We start from the raw sequence: 19,426 nt of genomic DNA, 5'->3' as shown, positions 1-19,426 counted from the left end.
GTGTATGTGGCGTAAAAACCCTTATGCCCGACATTCCTATGTCGGGACTTCGTAAGTACGGATGGGTGTTCATATGTCGGGAGTTCATAAGTATGGATGGGTGTTGGTATGTCGGGAGTTCGTAAGTACGGATGGGGTGTTCGCATGTCGGAGTTCGTAAATACGGATCGGTGTTTGTATGTCGGGAGTTTGTAAATCTGGGGCTGCCTGTACTTGGACAAAATATTACAGCATTTTACATCATCTTGACCAATCAAATTTGCCACTCGTAGACCCCGCCTATGTCCTTATTTCTCAAGACCATGTGGGCTAATATGTTCTGTGAGCTATCTAGTTATTATTGCCCTGCGCTCGCGAAGTGAAAAGCAAGGTTCGGCACTCGGGTGCGTACGTGCGTGTCTGCATTTTTAAAATTCATTTTATCAGCAACCGTTGGTCCGATTGACATTAAATTTTACCATAGGAGCGCCTGCGCCTTTATCATTTTATAATTCATAATTATGATGTCATAGGTCATGTGGTACGGACGCCATCTTGGAAAAACGTTACACCTATATCTCCAAACCGCTCAATGAAAAAAGTTGAAACAAGGCTCATTTTCAAGTACTCACCATGGGGAATAAGATATGATGATGATGACTCCATCGGTGCCTCATTATGATGTCATAATTTGACAAGTACAACGCTTGATCTGATCAGTATGAAAAAAAAAATTCCTCTGCAACTGTTAGTCCGATGGATACGAAATTTGTACCATAGGAGCACCTCCACCTGTGGAATATTTTAATGATAATTATGACGTCATAGGTCACGTGGTACAGGCGACTTCTTGGAAAAATCGAAAAATGTTGCACCTCTATATCTCTGAAACTGCTCCATGGAAAAAGTTGAAACGTGGCTCATTGTAAAGAACTCCACATGGGGAATAGGTGTTGTTAACGATGACGTCATTGGAGTCGTAATTATGACGTCATAATTTGACAGTGACACCGCTTAGTCTGATCAGTTTTAAATTTATTGAGTGTGATTTACACAACAATTATATTAGAGAATATAAATTTATGTCATCACTCACGTGGTCTGGCAGCCATATTGGATCAAAGAACCAAAAAAAACGTTCAAAAACAGAAGAGTTGGCTCACACCATGTTGACTGCGCAGTTTAAGTATTCTATGAATACCACCTAGTTTGTTGTAGTTTTTCGTTTTCACATATATTTTGTTATAGAGAGCAGGTGATGCATGATTATAGATAACCTATTGACATTATTTGGGATTTCTTGGATTCCCCCATGCCAAGTCGAGCGGATTGGCTTTATCTCTCACCTAACAATTCTATGTTGTTCCGATCGGCTTGACCCATACCTATCAGTTTTACCTCCTTTCTGATCTCCTTACCTTCTTTCCCACCGAATATTTTCAATTGCCCCGCGTGCCACGTTTTGCGGTTTTGTAACGAACGATAACTTCAAAAATATAACCGTGCCACATGATTTGTCACATGATGATTCAGTTATCTTTCTGCAAGTCATTAGTTTGTAATCAGATGCAATTACTTGGCAACTTGAATAAATTCGATTATTTAGTGACAAAAATCTTGTGACCCATGACTCATTTCCTCGAACTTAATCATTCCTTGTGCAGGACTGAATTGATGCATTAAACGATGCATTGCACATTCACTAAGATAGTCATGCGTTTTGATTTGAGGCTTTGTTATCCTCACCAGAGGGTTAGGGTTAGTCATGTGGTACGGGCGCCATCTTGGAAAAACCGAAAAAAACTGCACCTCTATCTCCGAAAGCACTGCATAGAAAAAATTGAGACATGGCTCATTGTGAAGAACTCTCCATGGGGAATAACATATGTTAATGATGATGTCATAGGTGCCTCCATTATGACGGCATAATTAGACGAGTACAAAACTTTACCCAATCAAGATGAAATTTACTGAGCATCATCTAGGAATAAATTGGTGGAGAAAAAAGTAATGATGACTTCATCGGTCACGTGGTTCGCCCGCCATATTTGTTTTAACACAAAAGCCTTAAAACCCAGTAAAAACACATCCTGGCAAGGGTCTGCAATCTCTGATTGCTCTTTCTTGTTCACTTTTGTAAAGGGCATGCAAACAACAACAATACTAACCCTCATATAGTTACTGCATAAACAACCGCACTAACCCTCATATAGTTACTGCATAAGCAACCATACTAACCCACATATAGTTACCACATAAACAACCGCACGAACCCTCATATAGTTACCACATAAACAACCGCACTAACCCTCATATAGTTACTGCATAAACAACCGCAATACCCTCATATAGTTACCACATAAACAACTGCACTAACCCTCATATAGTTACCACATAAACAACTGCACTAACCCTCATATAGTTACCACATAAACAACCGCACTAACCCTCATATAGTTACCACATAAACAACCGCACTAACTCTCATATAGTTACCACATAAACAACCGCACTAACCCTCATATAGTTACCGCATAAACAACCACACTAATCCGCATATAGTTACTGCATAAACAACCGCACTAATCCGCATATAGTTAACGCATGAACAACCACACTAACCCTCATATAGTTACCGTATAAACAACTGCACTAACCCTCATATAGTTACCGCATAAACAACCACACTAACCCGCATATAATGATAATAATAATAATAATAATACATTTATTTTATATAGCACTTTGCAAAAAGACAAAAATCAATAGGTAAATAATCAAAGCAAAAGGAAGGAGAAGGATAAGAGATAGTCAGGGGTTAAATGCTGTGGGTTAAATGTTGAATGCAGTGTTGAACAGGTGGGTCTTGAGTGATGGTTTGAATGTGGTGAGTGAGGAGGAGTCTCTGATGGTGTGAGGTAGTGAGTTCCAGAGGGTGGGAGCAGCGATGGAGAAGGCTCTGTCCCCCCAGGATCTGAATTTGGTCCGCATGGGGGGGGGGGGTCAGGAGGTTGGTACCAGCAGAGCGGAGGTTGCGGGTGGGAGTGTGTCTGGAGAGGAGGTCAGTCAGGTAGGATGGGGCCAGGTTAAGGAGGGCTTTGTAGGTCAAGAGGAGGATTTTGTACTGGATTCTCTGGGGGATGGAGAGCCAGTGAAGCTTGTAAAGGACGGGGGTGATGTGGTCACGGGTCCGGGAATGGGTGAGTAGACGGGCAGCGGAGTTCTGAATGTATTGGAGTTTACTGGTGATTATTGAGGGTGAACCAAAGAGGAGGCTGTTGCAGTAGTCCAGACGGGAGGTGATGAGGGCGTGGATGAGGGTTTCTGCAGCCGTGGAGGAGAGGGATGGACGGAGACGGGCGATGTTTTTCAGGTGAAAGAAGGCTGTCTTTGTGATCTGTTTAGTGTATTTGTCGAAGGAGAGGGTTTGGTCGAAGATGATGCCAAGATTCCGGATGTGAGGGGAGGTGGATACTGGGAAACCTTCGATGTTGAGGGCAAAGTTATGGGTGGATTTTGTGAGCGTTTTTGGGCCAATGATGATTATTTCAGATTTATCATAGTTAAGTTTGAGGAAGTTGATTTGAAGCCAGGATTTTATTTCAGTGATGCAGTTTGTCAGGATAGAGTGGGTGGCGGTGGAGATGGACGTGGTGGAGATGAAAAGCTGGATGTCATTGGCGAAGCAGTGGAATTGGAGACCATGACGGCGGATTAAGTGACCAAGGGGGGACAGGTACAGGATGAAGAGGAGGGGGCCAAGAACTGAACCTTGGGGGACACCTTGGGGGAGGGGAGCAGTGGGGGATTTGCAGTTATTGATGGAGATGAACTGGCGTCTGTCAGAGAGGTATGATTTGATCCAAGAGAGAGCAGTGCCGGTAATGTTAAAGGTGGTTTTAAGTCGGGTGAGGAGGATGGTGTGATTGGTGGTGTCAAAGGCGGCGCTGAGGTCGAGGAGGATGAGAATGTTGAGGTTGCCAGTGTCAGAGGAGAGGAGAAGGTCGTTGGTGATTTTGATGAGAGCAGTTTCAGTACTGTGGTTGGAGCGGAATCCGGATTGGAATGTTTCATACAGGTTATTGGCAGAGAGGTGATGTTTGAGTTGAGTGGCTACAGCACGTTCCAAAACTTTTGACAGAAATGGTAGTTTGGAGATGGGTCTGAAGTTGTTTAGGGTGTCAGGGTTGAGTCCAGGTTTTTTCAGAATGGGGGTAACAGCAGCAATTTTTAGGGATGGTGGGACGATGCCTGTAGACAGGGAGGAGTTTATTGTTGCAGTGATAAGTGCAGAGAGAGCAGGAAGGGAGGCCTTGACAAAGCTGGAGGGGATGGGGTCAAGAGTGCAGGTGGCAGTTTTCATTCCTATGAGGAGGTCAGTAGGGGAGACTGCAGAGAACTGAGACAGGGGTTGGCAGGATAAGGGGGGGCAGGTGGTTTGAGGGGGAGCAGGTGCGGTGGTGGTTAAGCTGCTGTAGATATTGTCAATTTTGCTTTGGAAGAATGAAAGGAAGGAGATGCAGTTGTCTACTGTGAATGACTAGGTGGTGGTGTCCAGGGGGCTGAGGAGTTTGTTTATTGTAGAGAAGAGTGCTTTTGGGTTTCCAGAGCCAGAGTGGATAATTTGAGAGTAGTAGGTGGAGCGGGCACGGGAGAGGGCATCTTTGTAGTGTTGTAGGTGGTCCTTGTAGGCTTGGGAGTGAATTGTGAGACCTGTTTTATTGCGGAGTCTTTCAAGTTGGCGAGCACGAGTTTTCATCAGGCGGAGTTCAGGGGTAAACCAGGGAGCAGAATGGGTGAAAGAAACTGTTTTGGTTTTCATAGGCGCAAGCTGGTCAAGGCAGGAGGAGAGAGTGTGGTTGTAGTAGTCAGTGAGGTCAGGAGGGGTGTGGAGGTCAACGAAGGGAGAAGTGGACATTTTTTCAGAGAGGGTGGATGAGATTGAGGTAGGTGAAAGAGTGTTTAGCTTATTGAAGTTGATAGAGCGATAATGCCTTGGTGCTGGGGTGGGGATGTTGATGGTCATAGTGATGGCTAAGTGGTCAGAGAGGGTGAGGTCAGAGCCAGAGAGATGGTGCAAAATTAATCCAGTAGAGCAGAATATAGTTACCGCATAAACAACTACACTAACCCTCATATAGTTAACGCATAAACAACCACACTAACATGCAAATAGTTACTGCATAAACAACTGCACTAACCCTCATATAGTTACTGCATAAGCAACCACACTAACCCTCATATAGTTACCGCATAAACAACCATACTAACCCACATATAGTTACCACATAAACAACTACACTAACCCTCATATAGTTAACGCATAAACAACCGCACTAACATGCAAATAGTTACCGCATAAACAACCGCAATACACTCATATAGTTACCACATAAACAACCGCACGAACCCTCATATAGTTACCACATAAACAACCGCACTAACCCTCATATAGTTACCGCATAAACAACCACACTAACCCTCATATAGTTACCGCATAAACAACCACACTAACCCGCATATAGTTACCGCATAAACAACCGCACTAACCCGCATTTATTAAAATAAAATAAAAAAACACCTTTCGAGGCCATTTTTCCCCGCAAGCGGGGGTTGGCCTTTTTCGGGGACCGTGGTTGTTGTTTTTTTTTGGGGGCCCCTTTTTTGAAGCAATGTTTTACGGCCGGATGCCCTTCTTGCCGCCAACCCTTTTTGTCACCTTTTTACGACAAACAGGGAATTACCAGTGAACTGGTACTCAATTTGCCGACCTCGGAAGGATGACAGGCTGAGTCAATCCCCCTGGCGTTAATTCAGCGATCGACCGGGATTCAAACCCAGGATCCTAGGATCCTAAGCTGGCACCCTAGGCGCTAGCCCAACACCAGGCTCGCACTAACCCGCATATAGTTACTGCATAAACAACTGCACTAATCCGCATATAGTTAACACATGAACAACTGCACTAACCCTCATATAGTTACCGCATAAACAACCACACTAACCCGCATATAGTTACCGCATAAACAACTGCACTAACCCTCATATAGTTAACGCATAAACAACTGCACTAACATGCAAATAGTTACCGCATAAACAACTGCACTAACCCTCATATAGTTAATGCATGAACAACCACACTAACCCTCATATAGTTATCGCATAAACAACTGCACTAACCCTCATATAGTTACCGCATAAACAACTACACTAACCCTCATATAGTTACCGCATAAACAACTACACTAACCCTCATATAGTTACCGCATAAACAACTACACTAACCCTCATATAGTTACAGCATAAACAATCACACCAACCCTCATATAGTTACCGCATAAATAACCGCATTAACCCGCTTATAGTTACCACATAAACAACTGCACTAACCCACATATAGTTACCGCATAAACAACTGCACTAACCCTCATATAGTTACCGCATAAGCAACTGCACTAACCCTCATATAATTACCGCATAAACAACTGCACTAACCCTCCAATTGACAACAAAAACTTCACATTGGCTATTTGTTTTCTTAGCCACACCAATTTGATTCATGCTCGGCCTTGTTGTCCCCATGGTAAATTGGTACCCGAATAAGATGGTGCTCCTCCCAACACGTATCCTTTTGACTAATATGGAAATATGTTGTGCTTCTTCAGCACCAGCACCACCAAGACACCTTCACATGGTTCAAGCAACCAGCAGCTCCCTGAGTGTGCTTTGGGAATCTGCTGATAACGTTGACTACTTCCTGGTCAATGTGTCCTCTTCAGAAGATTACACATTCAGCCAGGCATGTATTTCTATCATCATCACAGTTTGCATCCATTTTGTTTTTATTTGTAGTTTGTAAAATATAATATAAAAAGGCAAGCATAAGATAGAGATTATGCATATCTGATGCTGATGAGGTACTACCGCTCAAAGTAAATTAGTAAGCCGGTAACCAATTATACCAACCAAACGAAGCTCATTAATCATTGAGCATCATGTGCAAAGCACGTAGAGGGTGTTGGGTTATATACTACACATCTCTTGAATTTCTAGGCCTCACCTTCAGCCATGACCTCTCCTGGGCTGACCCTATCACAAAACTGGCCTCCAAAACCAGCCACAGACTGAGCATCCTCCATCGATGAAAGTCTTTCATTGGGAATTTACAGCGACTCACAGTCCACAAAGCCTTTGTCCGTAACTCAATGGAGTACTGCTCTTCCCTATGGGCTGCCACCCCAGAATCACACGTGTCTGTCCTGGATTCAGTGGATTCTAAAGCTCTCAACATTATTGGAATTTCCCTTGAGGAGACGAAAGGCCAATATATGTTGCTCTCACACCGCAGGCAGGTCGGGGGCCTCATTGATGTTTGCCGCCTCTCCTTTGGTCTTGCTCAACCTGCTCTCTCATTCCTCTGACCCACCCTATCTACTCCAGGATGCACATGTTCTTCCATTAACCCCCTCCTCCTTGGCTTCCAAAATTCTGGGTGATTGCACACCTCAACCCATCTATGGAACCACCTTCTGCAGATGATTCAGTTACACACCTCCTTCCAGGGCCTCAAGTTGGTGGTGCACCGTCGTCTCGTGCCATCCCACATTCCCACACGCAATATTTTCTCCCCCATTGACCCTTCGTGACTCAGCACTTTCTTACTTGTAGGTTCCTGTTTCCTCCTCCCCCCCTCCTCCCATTTTTCCTGTTTGTTCGTCCCCTTAGTTATTGGGTATAACTGTGGCCCCATTGCTCCACCGTCAGTATGTTCCCTTTTTACAATTTGTCCCCTCTTTCTTCCACGAGCCCAGATTTTTTATTGAAAATAGAAACACCCTTTTCCAGGAAGTGGTTCACAGTTGGCCTGTCTAAACAGCTGTGGACATCAGTGCTATACTTTGGCCATGATGGACATTCTGTTTACGCAATGATAGAGGAACCCGCAATTATCACGTATGATGCATTACATGGTCACCTGGGGTACTTGGTTGACGTTGTGCATCTTTGGGATTTTCACATTAAGTTGATCATTGAACAGTTCTTGCACCGCACAATGTGTGGATTCCAGTATATATTTGTTGTTTGGGTAATACCTAGTAGGTTTATTGATTCACATGGTGTAATTGTGGAGCTTTCAAAGGAGATTGGAGAGTCCACTCCCAGCGTCCTGTCCGAGGCTGAATGCCATTATAGACACCACTTATCCAAGTCTACTGCCTTCAGGAATTCCAGGTGTGATGTGGTGTAGTTATACCTTTTGTGGTTTAAAAAAAAGATATTGATCTAAGGTTTGTGGAAGAGCTTGTAAATAAATCCCATGCAGGACATTGTAATTGTGGAGACAGTGATACTTTCGCCCTATGGTGACTAATGAAGTTAAAGTCTTCTGGATATCCGAGGGGTGACCTTGATTGTTTTTATGATTACATCTACCATGCTGGGCATCTCAGGAGAAGATCAAGTCAGGTGATCAGCTGTACACATTTTTCTGAAGGATAGAAAAGAGTAGGCCATTGTTTGGAGGTAGCCAGCCCAACTTCCTTGCCTGTAGATGTTGAAGTAATGCACAGTAGGTGTTAAGTTTGATAAGCTGAATGGCAATAACAGGTTCATTGCATTAACCGATACTGTAGATAATTATATAGATAAAGTTTGTTGGGTGAGGGGTTGACAGGATGGCCTTGAGGTACACTACCGGTCAAAAGTTTAGGTACACCCAACATTTTTTAATATTTTACTGTTCATCCTTCCGAGGTCGGCAAATTGAGTACCAGCTTGCTGGGATGAATGATCCCGGTGTGTACCCCGGTTTAGAATAGGTACACCGTATCCCTGTGCATCGTAAGAGGCGACCAAGGGTTGGCGTCAGGAAGGGCATCCGGCCATAAAAACATTGCCTCAAACAGGGAACCATGATTGTCATGGGGCCCGCAAGGCTAACCCCCGCTCTAGCGGGGAAAATGGCCTTAAAAAACGATCATTCATATATATATTCATGTGCAAAATGGACATAAGATGTGAACAAAACTCTTACCAAAGATATATCTGCTTATCTACTGACAATATAGTGTGCTTCAATGCATCTTTCTTGTCTGAAACGTAGGTTTAAAGCAATTTTTGGAAATAGGTCGAAAAGTGCAATACAAAATCTAAACTGAAACGTGAAGTTAATGTTATAAACTTTTCATGAAAGGAGCAAAAACTGTTTACAAATACTCTGCTCTGTGTGGAATGAATGTTTGTTCTTAGTTTCTTCATCATGTGCATTGTCTAATATTGCCAGGCATTGCAAAAACTGTTTACAGAAAGGCCGGCCATACAATCTAATGAGTGTTTATTTTGTTTCAGATTGCATGAATATGGGTGCCAAAGTTCAGCTAATGCCAGAAAAAAGGCAGGCAATTGTAACTTTGAAAAGAAGGCCTTGAAACAGTTGCAATGCTGGAGCTGTTTAGCTCGGCTCTAATTTCCGGTGCTGTCAGACGTGTGGTGCGCAGACTGTTAACTCGGATTACTTGTCCTGCGATTCTGTTGTGATTCTTGTTCGACCAGAACGTTTTCTATCCGCATTTTTACCAGTTTCATTTTGTCGTTTAATGGCACAAGCAAACTGCATTTACTGACACTTGTTACTCCTGCCAGGGAGTAATGCATTCACTCGTGTCCGTGTGTCCGTGTGTTCGTGTGTTTGTGAACAAGATATCTGGAAAAGTTCTGGACGGATTTGGATGAAAGTTGGTGGGATTATTGCCCTTGGGATAAGGAAGAATTGATTAGTTTTTGGTGAAGCTCAGGATATTATTCCCGATCCAGGAATTTTTTGAAGGATTTTTTTACCATTGGAAGATAGGGCTCTTTTTTTTTTAACATTATCTTCTACATATTCTATATTTAACATTGTGATATGAAAATAGTTTTCGTATTTGTTGTAAATGTAGTTTAAACTCGTGGTTATGCGTTAGAGCGGTGTATTTTTTTTATCAGCGTCGTCTTCTATGTTCATTTTTTTTTTTCTAATAAAGACATATTCTGTCATTTTAAAACCACCAAAGTGTGTATTAGGCTTCCCCGTTTCATAAAATGTATCGTTTGATACGTATAATGCTTTAAAACTGTTTTTTTGGTTTTTTGGTTTTTGCCTCAGAAGATATATGAACATTTAGCTCAGCGAATGTCATTTGCAGTGTCAGAATTTGATGAACTTATAAAGACTTAGTTCCAGATTTGTCAATGGCTGAGGTATATTAACAAACGAATAAAACAGATTTGGCAAAATTCCAACTTTTTTTTTTTTTGAAAGATCGCATATTCACCCAGGGTTGTGAGAGGCTGAAGAAGAAGAAACCTGACATGGGCTTCCCAGACCAAATAAATAATTCTGGTTCTGGCTCTGCGATTTTCAGGTTTATTACTCCCGCCAGGGAGTAACGCATTCGATCGTGTCCGTCCGTGTGTGTGTGTGTTCGTGTGTTTGTGAACAAGATATCTGGAAAAGTTCTGAACGGATTTGGATGAAAGTTGGTGGGATGATTTCCCTTGGGATAAGGAAGAATTGATTCGTTTTTGGTGAAGCTCAGGATATTATTCTGAATCCAGGAATTTTGTTTGGAAATTTTTTTGGGAAAGATTTTTTCTGTTTTACTGCATTAAAGCTTTTATTCTTATTCTTAAATGATGTTTTTCTCCTCTAATTCCGAGATATATCAAAATAAATTCTCTGACAGTTAGGGCTTACTTTCTTTTTCATTTATTGTTTTGGGGAGAGGGGATGTTAAACAAAATGTATTATTCCAACTAAACCCACGGTGGGAGTATTCGCTCTACTGAGTGGCGTTCTAGTAATTGTTTTGCAATTTTTCTCAAGGATTGGCCTTCTTTTCTCAAAGTTACAATTGCCTGTCTTTTTTCTGGTGTTAGCTGAACTTTGGCACCCATGTTCATGCAATCTGAAACAAAAAAACACTCATTAGATTGTATGGCCGGCCTTTCTGTAAACATTTTTTGCAACGCCTGGCAATAATAGACATTGCATGTGATGAAGATACCAACAAAAAACATTCATTCCACACAGAGCAGAGTATTTGTAAACAGTTTTTGCTCCTTACAAGAAAAGTTTATAACATTAACTTCATGTTTCAGTTTAGATTTTGTATTGTACGTTTGGACCTATTTCCAAAAATTGCTTTAAACCTACATTTCACACAGGAAAGATGCATTGAAGCACAATATATTTATCAGTAGATGAGCAGATTTATCTTTGGTAAGAGTTTTGTTCACATCTTATGTCCATTTTACACATGAAACAGTAAAATATAAAAAAATGTTGGGTGTACCTAAACTTTTGACCGGTAGTGTACACACACCCGTCTCTAAACTATTTATCCTGGATTTGAATCCCGACCCAGCTACAAACTGTCATTCTGGTGTTTCACAGGTGGGGTGAGGCATCAATTTGTGTGCCGCCCCTCGGATGGACGTTAAACTGAGCGTCTCGTCTGCCAGTATTAGTTGGTGGACTTTAAACATCCCACAGGGTCCTTCACAAAGAGTAGGCGAGCTATCGCTGGCACCTCAACGAATTACAAATACCTGCTCTAACCGACATTGGGGGCTGCATCAGCGTCACCACCACACAGTCCCGGTCTCATCAAGGACACAAACCCACATCCATGTCATGCACACAAATTATATGATAGTGGGGTGTGGGCACAACACAGGCATGATGGGCCGAATGGCCTCTTCCTGTGTTTAAGTAACTGCCGTGTAAGTCCTGATGTATTAGTTATCAATGGTTTCTGTGACCCCTGGTTGGAATAATAACTTCGCAATCCAGGTCATGATTGACGTGAAACTCGTTCATTTAACCTGATCAAATCCACACGGGATGATCAAATCCACGTGGGGTGACCAAATCCACACGGGATGATCAAATCCACACGGGATGATCAAATCCACGCGGGATGACCAAATCCACGCGGGATGACCAAATCCACACGGGATGATCAAATCCACACGGGATGATCAAATCCACGCGGGATGATCAAATCCACGCGGGATGATCAAATCCACGCGGGATGACCAAATCCACGCGGGATGATCAAATCCACGCGGGATGATCAAATCCACGCGGGATGATCAAATCCACGCGGGATGATCAAATCCACGCGGGATGACCAAATCCACGCGGGATGATCAAATCCACACGGGATGACCAAATCCACGCGGGATGACCAAATCCACGCGGGATGATCAAATCCACGCGGGATGATCAAATCCACGCGGGATGATCAAATCCACGCGGGATGATCAAATCCACGCGGGATGATCAAATCCACGCGGGATGTTCAAATCCACGCGGGATGATCAAATCCACGCGGGATGACCAAATCCACACGGGATGAGCAAATCCACAAGGGATGAGCAAATCCACACTGGATGATCAAATCCACACGGGATGAGCAAATCCACACGGGATGATCAAATCCACACGGGATGATCAAATCCACACGGGATGATCAAATCCACACGGGATGATCAAATCCACGTGGGATGACCAAATCCAGGCGGGATGACCAAATCCACGCGGGATGACCAAATCCACGCGGGATGACCAAATCCACGCGGGATGACCAAATCCACGCGGGATGATCAAATCCACGCGGGATGATCAAATCCACGCGGGATGATCAAATCCACGCGGGATGATAAAATCCACGCGGGATGATCAAATCCACGCGGGATGATAAAATCCACGCGGGATGATAAAATCCACGCGGGATGATCAAATCCACGCGGGATGATCAAATCCACCCGGGATGACCAAATCCACGCGGGATGACCAAATCCACGCGGGATGACCAAATCCACGCGGGATGACCAAATCCACGCGGGATGACCAAATCCACGCGGGATGACCAAATCCACGCGGGATGATCAAATCCACGCGGGATGATCAAATCCACGCGGGATGATCAAATCCACGCGGGATGATCAAATCCACGCGGGATGATCAAATCCACGAGGGATGATCAAATCCACACGGGATTATCAAATCCACACGGGATGATCAAATCCACACGGGATGATCAAATCCACACGGGATGATCAAATCCACACGGGATGATCAAATCCACAAGGGATGATCAAATCCACGCGGGATTATCAAATCCACGCGGGATGACCAAATCCACGCGGGATGACCAAATCCACGCGGGATGACCAAATCCACGCGGGATGACCAAATCCACGCGGGATGATCAAATCCACGCGGGATGATCAAATCCACGCGGGATGATAAAATCCACGCGGGATGATAAAATCCACGCGGGATGATAAAATCCACGCGGGATGATAAAATCCACGCGGGATGATCAAATCCACGCGGGATGATCAAATCCACGCGGGATGATCAAATCCACGCGGGATGACCAAATCCACGCGGGATGACCAAATCCACGCGGGATGACCAAATCCACGCGGGATGACCAAATCCACGCGGATGACCAAATCCACGCGGGATGACCAAATCCACGCGGGATGACCAAATCCACGCGGGATGATCAAATCCACGTGGGATGATCAAATCCACGCGGGATGATCAAATCCACGCGGGATGATCAAATCCACGCGGGATGATCAAATCCACGCGGGATGATCAAATCCACACGGGATGATCAAATCCACAAGGGATGATCAAATCCACACGGGATTATCAAATCCACACGGGATGACCAAATCCACGCCGGATGATCAAATCCACACGGGATTTTGAAATCCACAAGGGATGGTGAAATCCACATGGGATGATCAAATCCACACTGGATGATCAAATCCACACGGGATGATCAAATCCACGTGGGATGGTCAAATCCACGCGGGATGATGAAATCCACCTGTTTATGCCATAAAATGATTAAATCATAAAATCCATGAAATGTTAAAATGCAATGTACATGTCGCAAAGCAATTGCACGCACAATGGCCATTTGAAATGTACGTAATTTGGTAAATGGAAGTGGGTTTTATATACGCCGAGCATGGTATGGTGAGGTGTGAGTGGTGCTAATGTAGGGTGAATGAGGAAACTTCGTTGTTGCCCGCAGGTCGAGCGCTCGAGCGAGTCGAGTGCTGTGTTTACGGGTCTCACCCCCTCGCAAGCGTACATCGTGAGTGTGACGAGTGTGAGGAGGGGTCTGTTCAGCACTCAGGTCTCAATCCTGGGATTTACCACAGGTGTGCTGCCCACAAGTTTATTTCTTTGTGTCTGTGCGTTTAGCTCACGATGTTGGGACCTTAGATTTAAACCACCAATACAGCATAGACTGGTCCATTGAGTACCAATGTCCTCGTCATTTATTGGACAAGTGTGGGTTAGTGAGGGAATGTTGCAATATATTAATAAATGTGATGTGCAGGATAATATTAAATAAATGTGGACACGTGTAAACGATGGCGTCTCACACCCCTGAGCACATGAGTGCTCTGCACACGTGAGGTTTGCGTGAGTGTGCAGTGTGTGTGCGTTCTGGGCATGTGTACCGCCAGGTAGCTCCAGGCAGAGTGTGGCTCTCTCTGTTCCTCTTGTTCTGGCCACGGTCCTGGCCGTTGTTCTTCTCTGCCGCTACGTCCTGCTCAGACGGAGGAGGAGTCGAGCCCACAGGTGAGTAAGTCGAACTATCGCCGGCACCTTCGACCAATCAGAAATTCCTGCGCTGCCAAGCAAGGGGGCATTGCATCAGCAGCACAGTGCACCTTCAGCCAATGATGCTACCCAGCAGCCTTTGGTGCATACAAAAGAAGGCCACCACTGGCACTACATATTTATTTATTTATTTAAATGTAAAATCTACATGCCCTATTTTTAAGGTGCGGTTGGGAGTTCTGTCCTCGATTGTTTTTTTTTTTCTTTTTCCTTTTGCAGCAAATTTCAAGCAGGAACCTTTTTCAACTTTGCCGCACTGGATGGAGAATTTGGGACAGCCTTTCGCAGGTTCGTCTCTCTCATTGGTTGGGCTTGCACCCCTCCTGTGTCTCTACTCTAACCTGTGCTGTTCGCTTCCAGCCACATACCTACATTATAATCCCTTTTTTTTTTACCATACGGTTCATTTACTTTGCCTTGTTGATAATATTATCATCCTCTCTCCTCTGCACATGCATCCAGGTGTAGAACTTTACCTGCTTTCCTGGCATCTTTACCCTCCTGCCTCCAAACAGGATACTTCCTCGTACCCCCTTTTGTTTCCTGGTGAGTCTATAGCGATGCTCACACCATCCTCTTCACCTAACATAATGACATCCTTATAATTGCGGAAATATACTGCTGCCTCCTCATTCCTGTGTTCCTTTTGTGATATATGAACCATCTCCACTACGGGCCTTACATAGCACAATAAAAACATGCCTGGTATGTGAAGTTGGCAAAGCGTATAATAAGCTTGCCCTTCATTTTGATGTAAAGGCCCGGACGTTAGAGTACCTTATCTCTGGTTGCCATAGTAACTTGTAGCATTCCATATATCAACTATAATGCCATAAATTAATGCCATATATCAACCTCGGGCAGGGCCGATGTCAGTCGTGTTAACATTGCACTATTCCTGATACTCCTTGCAATCCGCCGGTTACAAATGAACAACCAGCATCTTCATTCCATCATCTCTCAATCATCGTAATCCCAATAGTTTTGAGATTTCACTAATTTTCAAGGCCACGACCTAATTTTTAGCCATTTTAGCATTTTTCACCAACGCTCAACAAAGGCCAGTCTGATCAGAATGAAATTGACCTCTCGATAGCCAAGAGCAAATAGCATTTATGCTTAATTTACATCATACCCCTTCGGGTTAAAGTTCAACATCAAATGGCAGTCTGAAAACAGAACTTTTTTTTTTGTCATCGTTCAATTTTGCCAATGCGGAATCTCAAAGACCGCTTGGCCATCCAATATGTTCTTGCATCATAATAGTGCACCTGTACTGAAGGTATGTACCTGATACTTGATTTGTGTCTGACCTACTTTTTCGGATTGTGACTTAGTTTTTTTTTTAATCACCTTTTTATAGCTCCGCCGGAGGCATTATGTTTTCGGGTTGTCCCTACGTCCATCCCCCTTGAGTTGCCAATGGCCACACAATAATCATGCGATGTACTGTCTTGTCGAGTATTCCGTGGTCTCACTAATGGTGTAGGTACACAAGCAGAAAGTTGTTGGGATCAGAAACGGAAGTAATATCTGTAGAAAAGAGAAAGAGAACCAACTTTGCAGAGTAATTTGAGCAGGTCAAGTTTTGAGGTCAGATTGGGAGAGTTGATAAGTCGGATTGCTTTGGATTCAATTCTGTCCAGTAAGTATGTGGATCTAGAACCTCCCAAGATGTGAGAGCAGCACTCTACACAAGGACGAATCAATCCTTTATATAGTTGAAGAAACTGATCAGAGAAGAATCTTCAACATCTGAACAGGACTCCTAGTTTCTTCGTGGCAGACTTAGCTATTTGTGTAATGTGTGGATTCCAGGAAAAATTTGATGTTAGGGTAATACCTAGTAGGTTTATTGATTCACATGGTGTAATTGTGGAGCTTTCAAAGGAGATTGGAGAGTTGAGGAGTTTTAGAGAGAGAGATGGGAAGAAATTGAGTTTTAGAAACATTAAACTTAACCTGATTACATTTACCTCACTAGGAAATCTTGTCCAAATCCAAATTTAAAGAGGTGGCTGTGATCAAACGAGATGTAGATCGAGTGAGGGAAGATGGGGCAGATGGGAAAAACATGGAGGAATGTAATGTCGAGTCATCAGCATACGAGTGCATTTGGTTATTTGTAGAAGAAAGAATAATTTTCCTCCGATTTTCATGACGTTGAGTTTCATGGATAGACTGTAGATAGGAACACATTTTCCAAATTTACACTCCATCCATAAGGTCATATTGCAGTCCGAAAGGCAATCACTTTGTGATCACAGATATCTGGTTACCTGCCATCGAAGGTAGATGAAGGTTATGTTTTCACCCTTGGCTGTAATGAGGATATCTCAAGGACTATGGACGGATTTGGATTAAATTTGGTGGACAGGTTGGGTGTGTGCTAAGGACAAAAAATATTAGATATTGGTGAAGATCTGGATCTGAGCATTTAAAAGTGATTTTTCACCATTGAGAGGTAGGGCAAAAACGATATATAGAACGATATCTCAAAAATTTGTGCATGGATTTGAATGAAAATTGGTGGATGAGTTGTGTGTATGACAAGGAAGAACTGATTCAATTTTGGTGACGATCCGAATCTGATGGTATGCGCTCTACCGAGTGTCGTTCGAGTTCTGTTTGTCATTGTTCACTTTATTTAGTTTTCTTGAAGATGAAAAATGTATATTTTGTTCTGAAACCTTTTCTTTTTTTCAAATTCATTTTCATGGATCTGTGCAGGGCAAGGAAACAAGGACACAGCAAGAACTTTTCCAGGTAAAGTTAATTTTTTTCTTACTATTTTTTCTTTTGTATACAAGATCGAGGCTCGTGTAAGAGCGAACATCAATCACAAAAAGACAAACTGACACATAAAACACAAGGTAAAGGGAGCGGGAGACAAGATGGGGAGAGCGAGGCAAGCACACAAGAACAACATTTGAGAGCAGGGACATCGGGAGATCTGTGGGAGGGAGTTGCACATTTGTATGTAACTTTAATAGTAAATTTGCTGCTTCTATGAGTTGCCTTTAGTCGTTTTGTTGATTCATTATTTTTCCTTTTTGCTGGCTCAAATGATGAGGGCACAGGTGTGCTGCTCTGTGTTCAACCTGTGGTGCCCTTAGCGGTAACACCTAAGGTACCAAACGGGTGGGACTCTCAGCACCACTCAGACCCTATCACTTTCTTTTTCAGGTTAATACAACTGGAGGAGTTTGAGGTATACATGAAGGAGATGTCCAAAGATTCTGACTACAAGTTCTCCTTAGAATACGAGGTTTTGTGCATCTCTCTCTCGTCATACCGAGCATTCCACACGCTCATGAATCCTTTTATTCGCTGAGTTCACTTCTATATGCCAATCTTGTATTCCTATTTCTAAACCAGCCATCCTTCGCATCCACCCTCCATCATCACCTAGCATTGTGAAAATAACAGTGGAGCCCTTCATAATGCTCTGCTTTGTAAGTGCGGCCTTGCTGTGCCTTGTGCTACACCCAGGAGCTGAAGACGGTAGGACAGGGACAGAGCCAGCTCGCTGCGAGCCTTCCTTGTAACCGACACAAGAATCGTTACTCGAACATCCTGCCACGTAAGGGATCATCCGTTTCACTTCCTTCTAAAAAAGGTGTTCCTGCTGATAATCTTGGCAGGAGATCTTGGTTTGTTCTCGAGGCACCAAGGCAGTTGCAAAATAAAAATGGTGCCACTATTAACATGGCATGGAATTGCTTGCTAACCCTCATTATAGACGAGTACCATATGTCTCGGTATTTGTGCACAATAAGCTATGCTCGTGGTTACCTCGTGATTCTTCAAGGTAAAATTACCTCCATTTCCACATTTACTCACGGTAAGCTTACCTCTAACCATTTGCAAAAGATCTTGCGGCCAATCAGCCGTTGGGCTACAATCCAACTACAGGCACGGAGGTACATTTGCTTCCTTTTATTGGTTACGAGCATTGAACCAATCACTTCGCTGACGGTAGTTGAACAACATAACTTGTAAATGTTAAAGTAAGTACAATACAGTTCATTAACAGTCGATATTTGCACGTTTTTATATTCTAGAAACATTTTGTGTACTCTTAGCAATCCAGCGTTAATCTATGTTATAAAAGGAGACATGTCTGTCTGTTTGTCGTGTTATAACTTGAGAACGGATTAACGGATTTCAAAAAAATCCAGTCAGCCTGGTGTTGGCTTAGCGGTTAGGGTGCCGGCTTGGGATCCTAGGATCATGGGTCCGAATCCCGGTCGATCGCTGAATTAATGCCAGGGGGGTTGACTCAGCCTGTCATCCTTCCGAGGTCAGCAAATTGAGTACCAGTCCACTGGTAATTCCATGTGTGTTGCAAGAGGCGACTAACAAGGTTGGCGGCAGGAAGGGCATCCGGCCACAAAACATTGCTTCAAAAAGGGGACCACGGTCCCTGGAAAAGGCCAACCCCTGCTCTGCAGGGAAAAATGGCCTCTAAAGGTAGTTCAACTACTGTGGATTTGAGTAACCCCCAGGAGTGTTTGTGATCCAAAAAAATTATTTTTATTTATTTTTATTTATGGGTACATGGACACGCGTGTCAAAACTGCAAATGCCAACAACACAAATGTTGGTTATCCCTGCATGGAGAGCAGGATCTCCCAGGAATCCTCCCCTCCCCCACCCCCCCCCCCCCCCCATAGATTAGCCATCACAGCAAAGATTGGTATTTACATCAGCGAAGCAAAGCAGTTTTAGTTAAACGCACACTTG

At 43.6% G+C, this 19,426-nt stretch overlaps 1 protein-coding gene across 1 annotated transcript in view; it reads left to right on the top strand.

The window, feature by feature from the left end:
* Positions 1 to 19,426, top strand: part of LOC137421286 (receptor-type tyrosine-protein phosphatase O) — a 275,641-nt gene that overhangs the window by 191,957 nt on the left and 64,258 nt on the right. Inside the window, exons 13-20 of the mRNA XM_068107186.2 lie at positions 6,645 to 6,778; positions 14,082 to 14,211; positions 14,524 to 14,638; positions 14,900 to 14,968; positions 15,143 to 15,226; positions 17,411 to 17,446; positions 17,867 to 17,948; positions 18,173 to 18,263. Of these exons, the coding sequence (XP_067963287.2) occupies positions 6,645 to 6,778; positions 14,082 to 14,211; positions 14,524 to 14,638; positions 14,900 to 14,968; positions 15,143 to 15,226; positions 17,411 to 17,446; positions 17,867 to 17,948; positions 18,173 to 18,263 (741 nt within the window). The remainder of the gene's footprint in view (positions 1 to 6,644; positions 6,779 to 14,081; positions 14,212 to 14,523; positions 14,639 to 14,899; positions 14,969 to 15,142; positions 15,227 to 17,410; positions 17,447 to 17,866; positions 17,949 to 18,172; positions 18,264 to 19,426) is intronic.

This window comes from Myxine glutinosa, chromosome 1 (genome assembly GCF_964187855.1).
Source record: "Myxine glutinosa chromosome 1, kmMyxGlut1.1, whole genome shotgun sequence".
In the NCBI taxonomy this organism is placed as follows: domain Eukaryota; kingdom Metazoa; phylum Chordata; class Myxini; order Myxiniformes; family Myxinidae; genus Myxine; species Myxine glutinosa.
The sequence above is the reverse complement of the archived record's forward strand: the minus strand, read 5'-3'. Positions and strand labels throughout refer to the sequence as shown.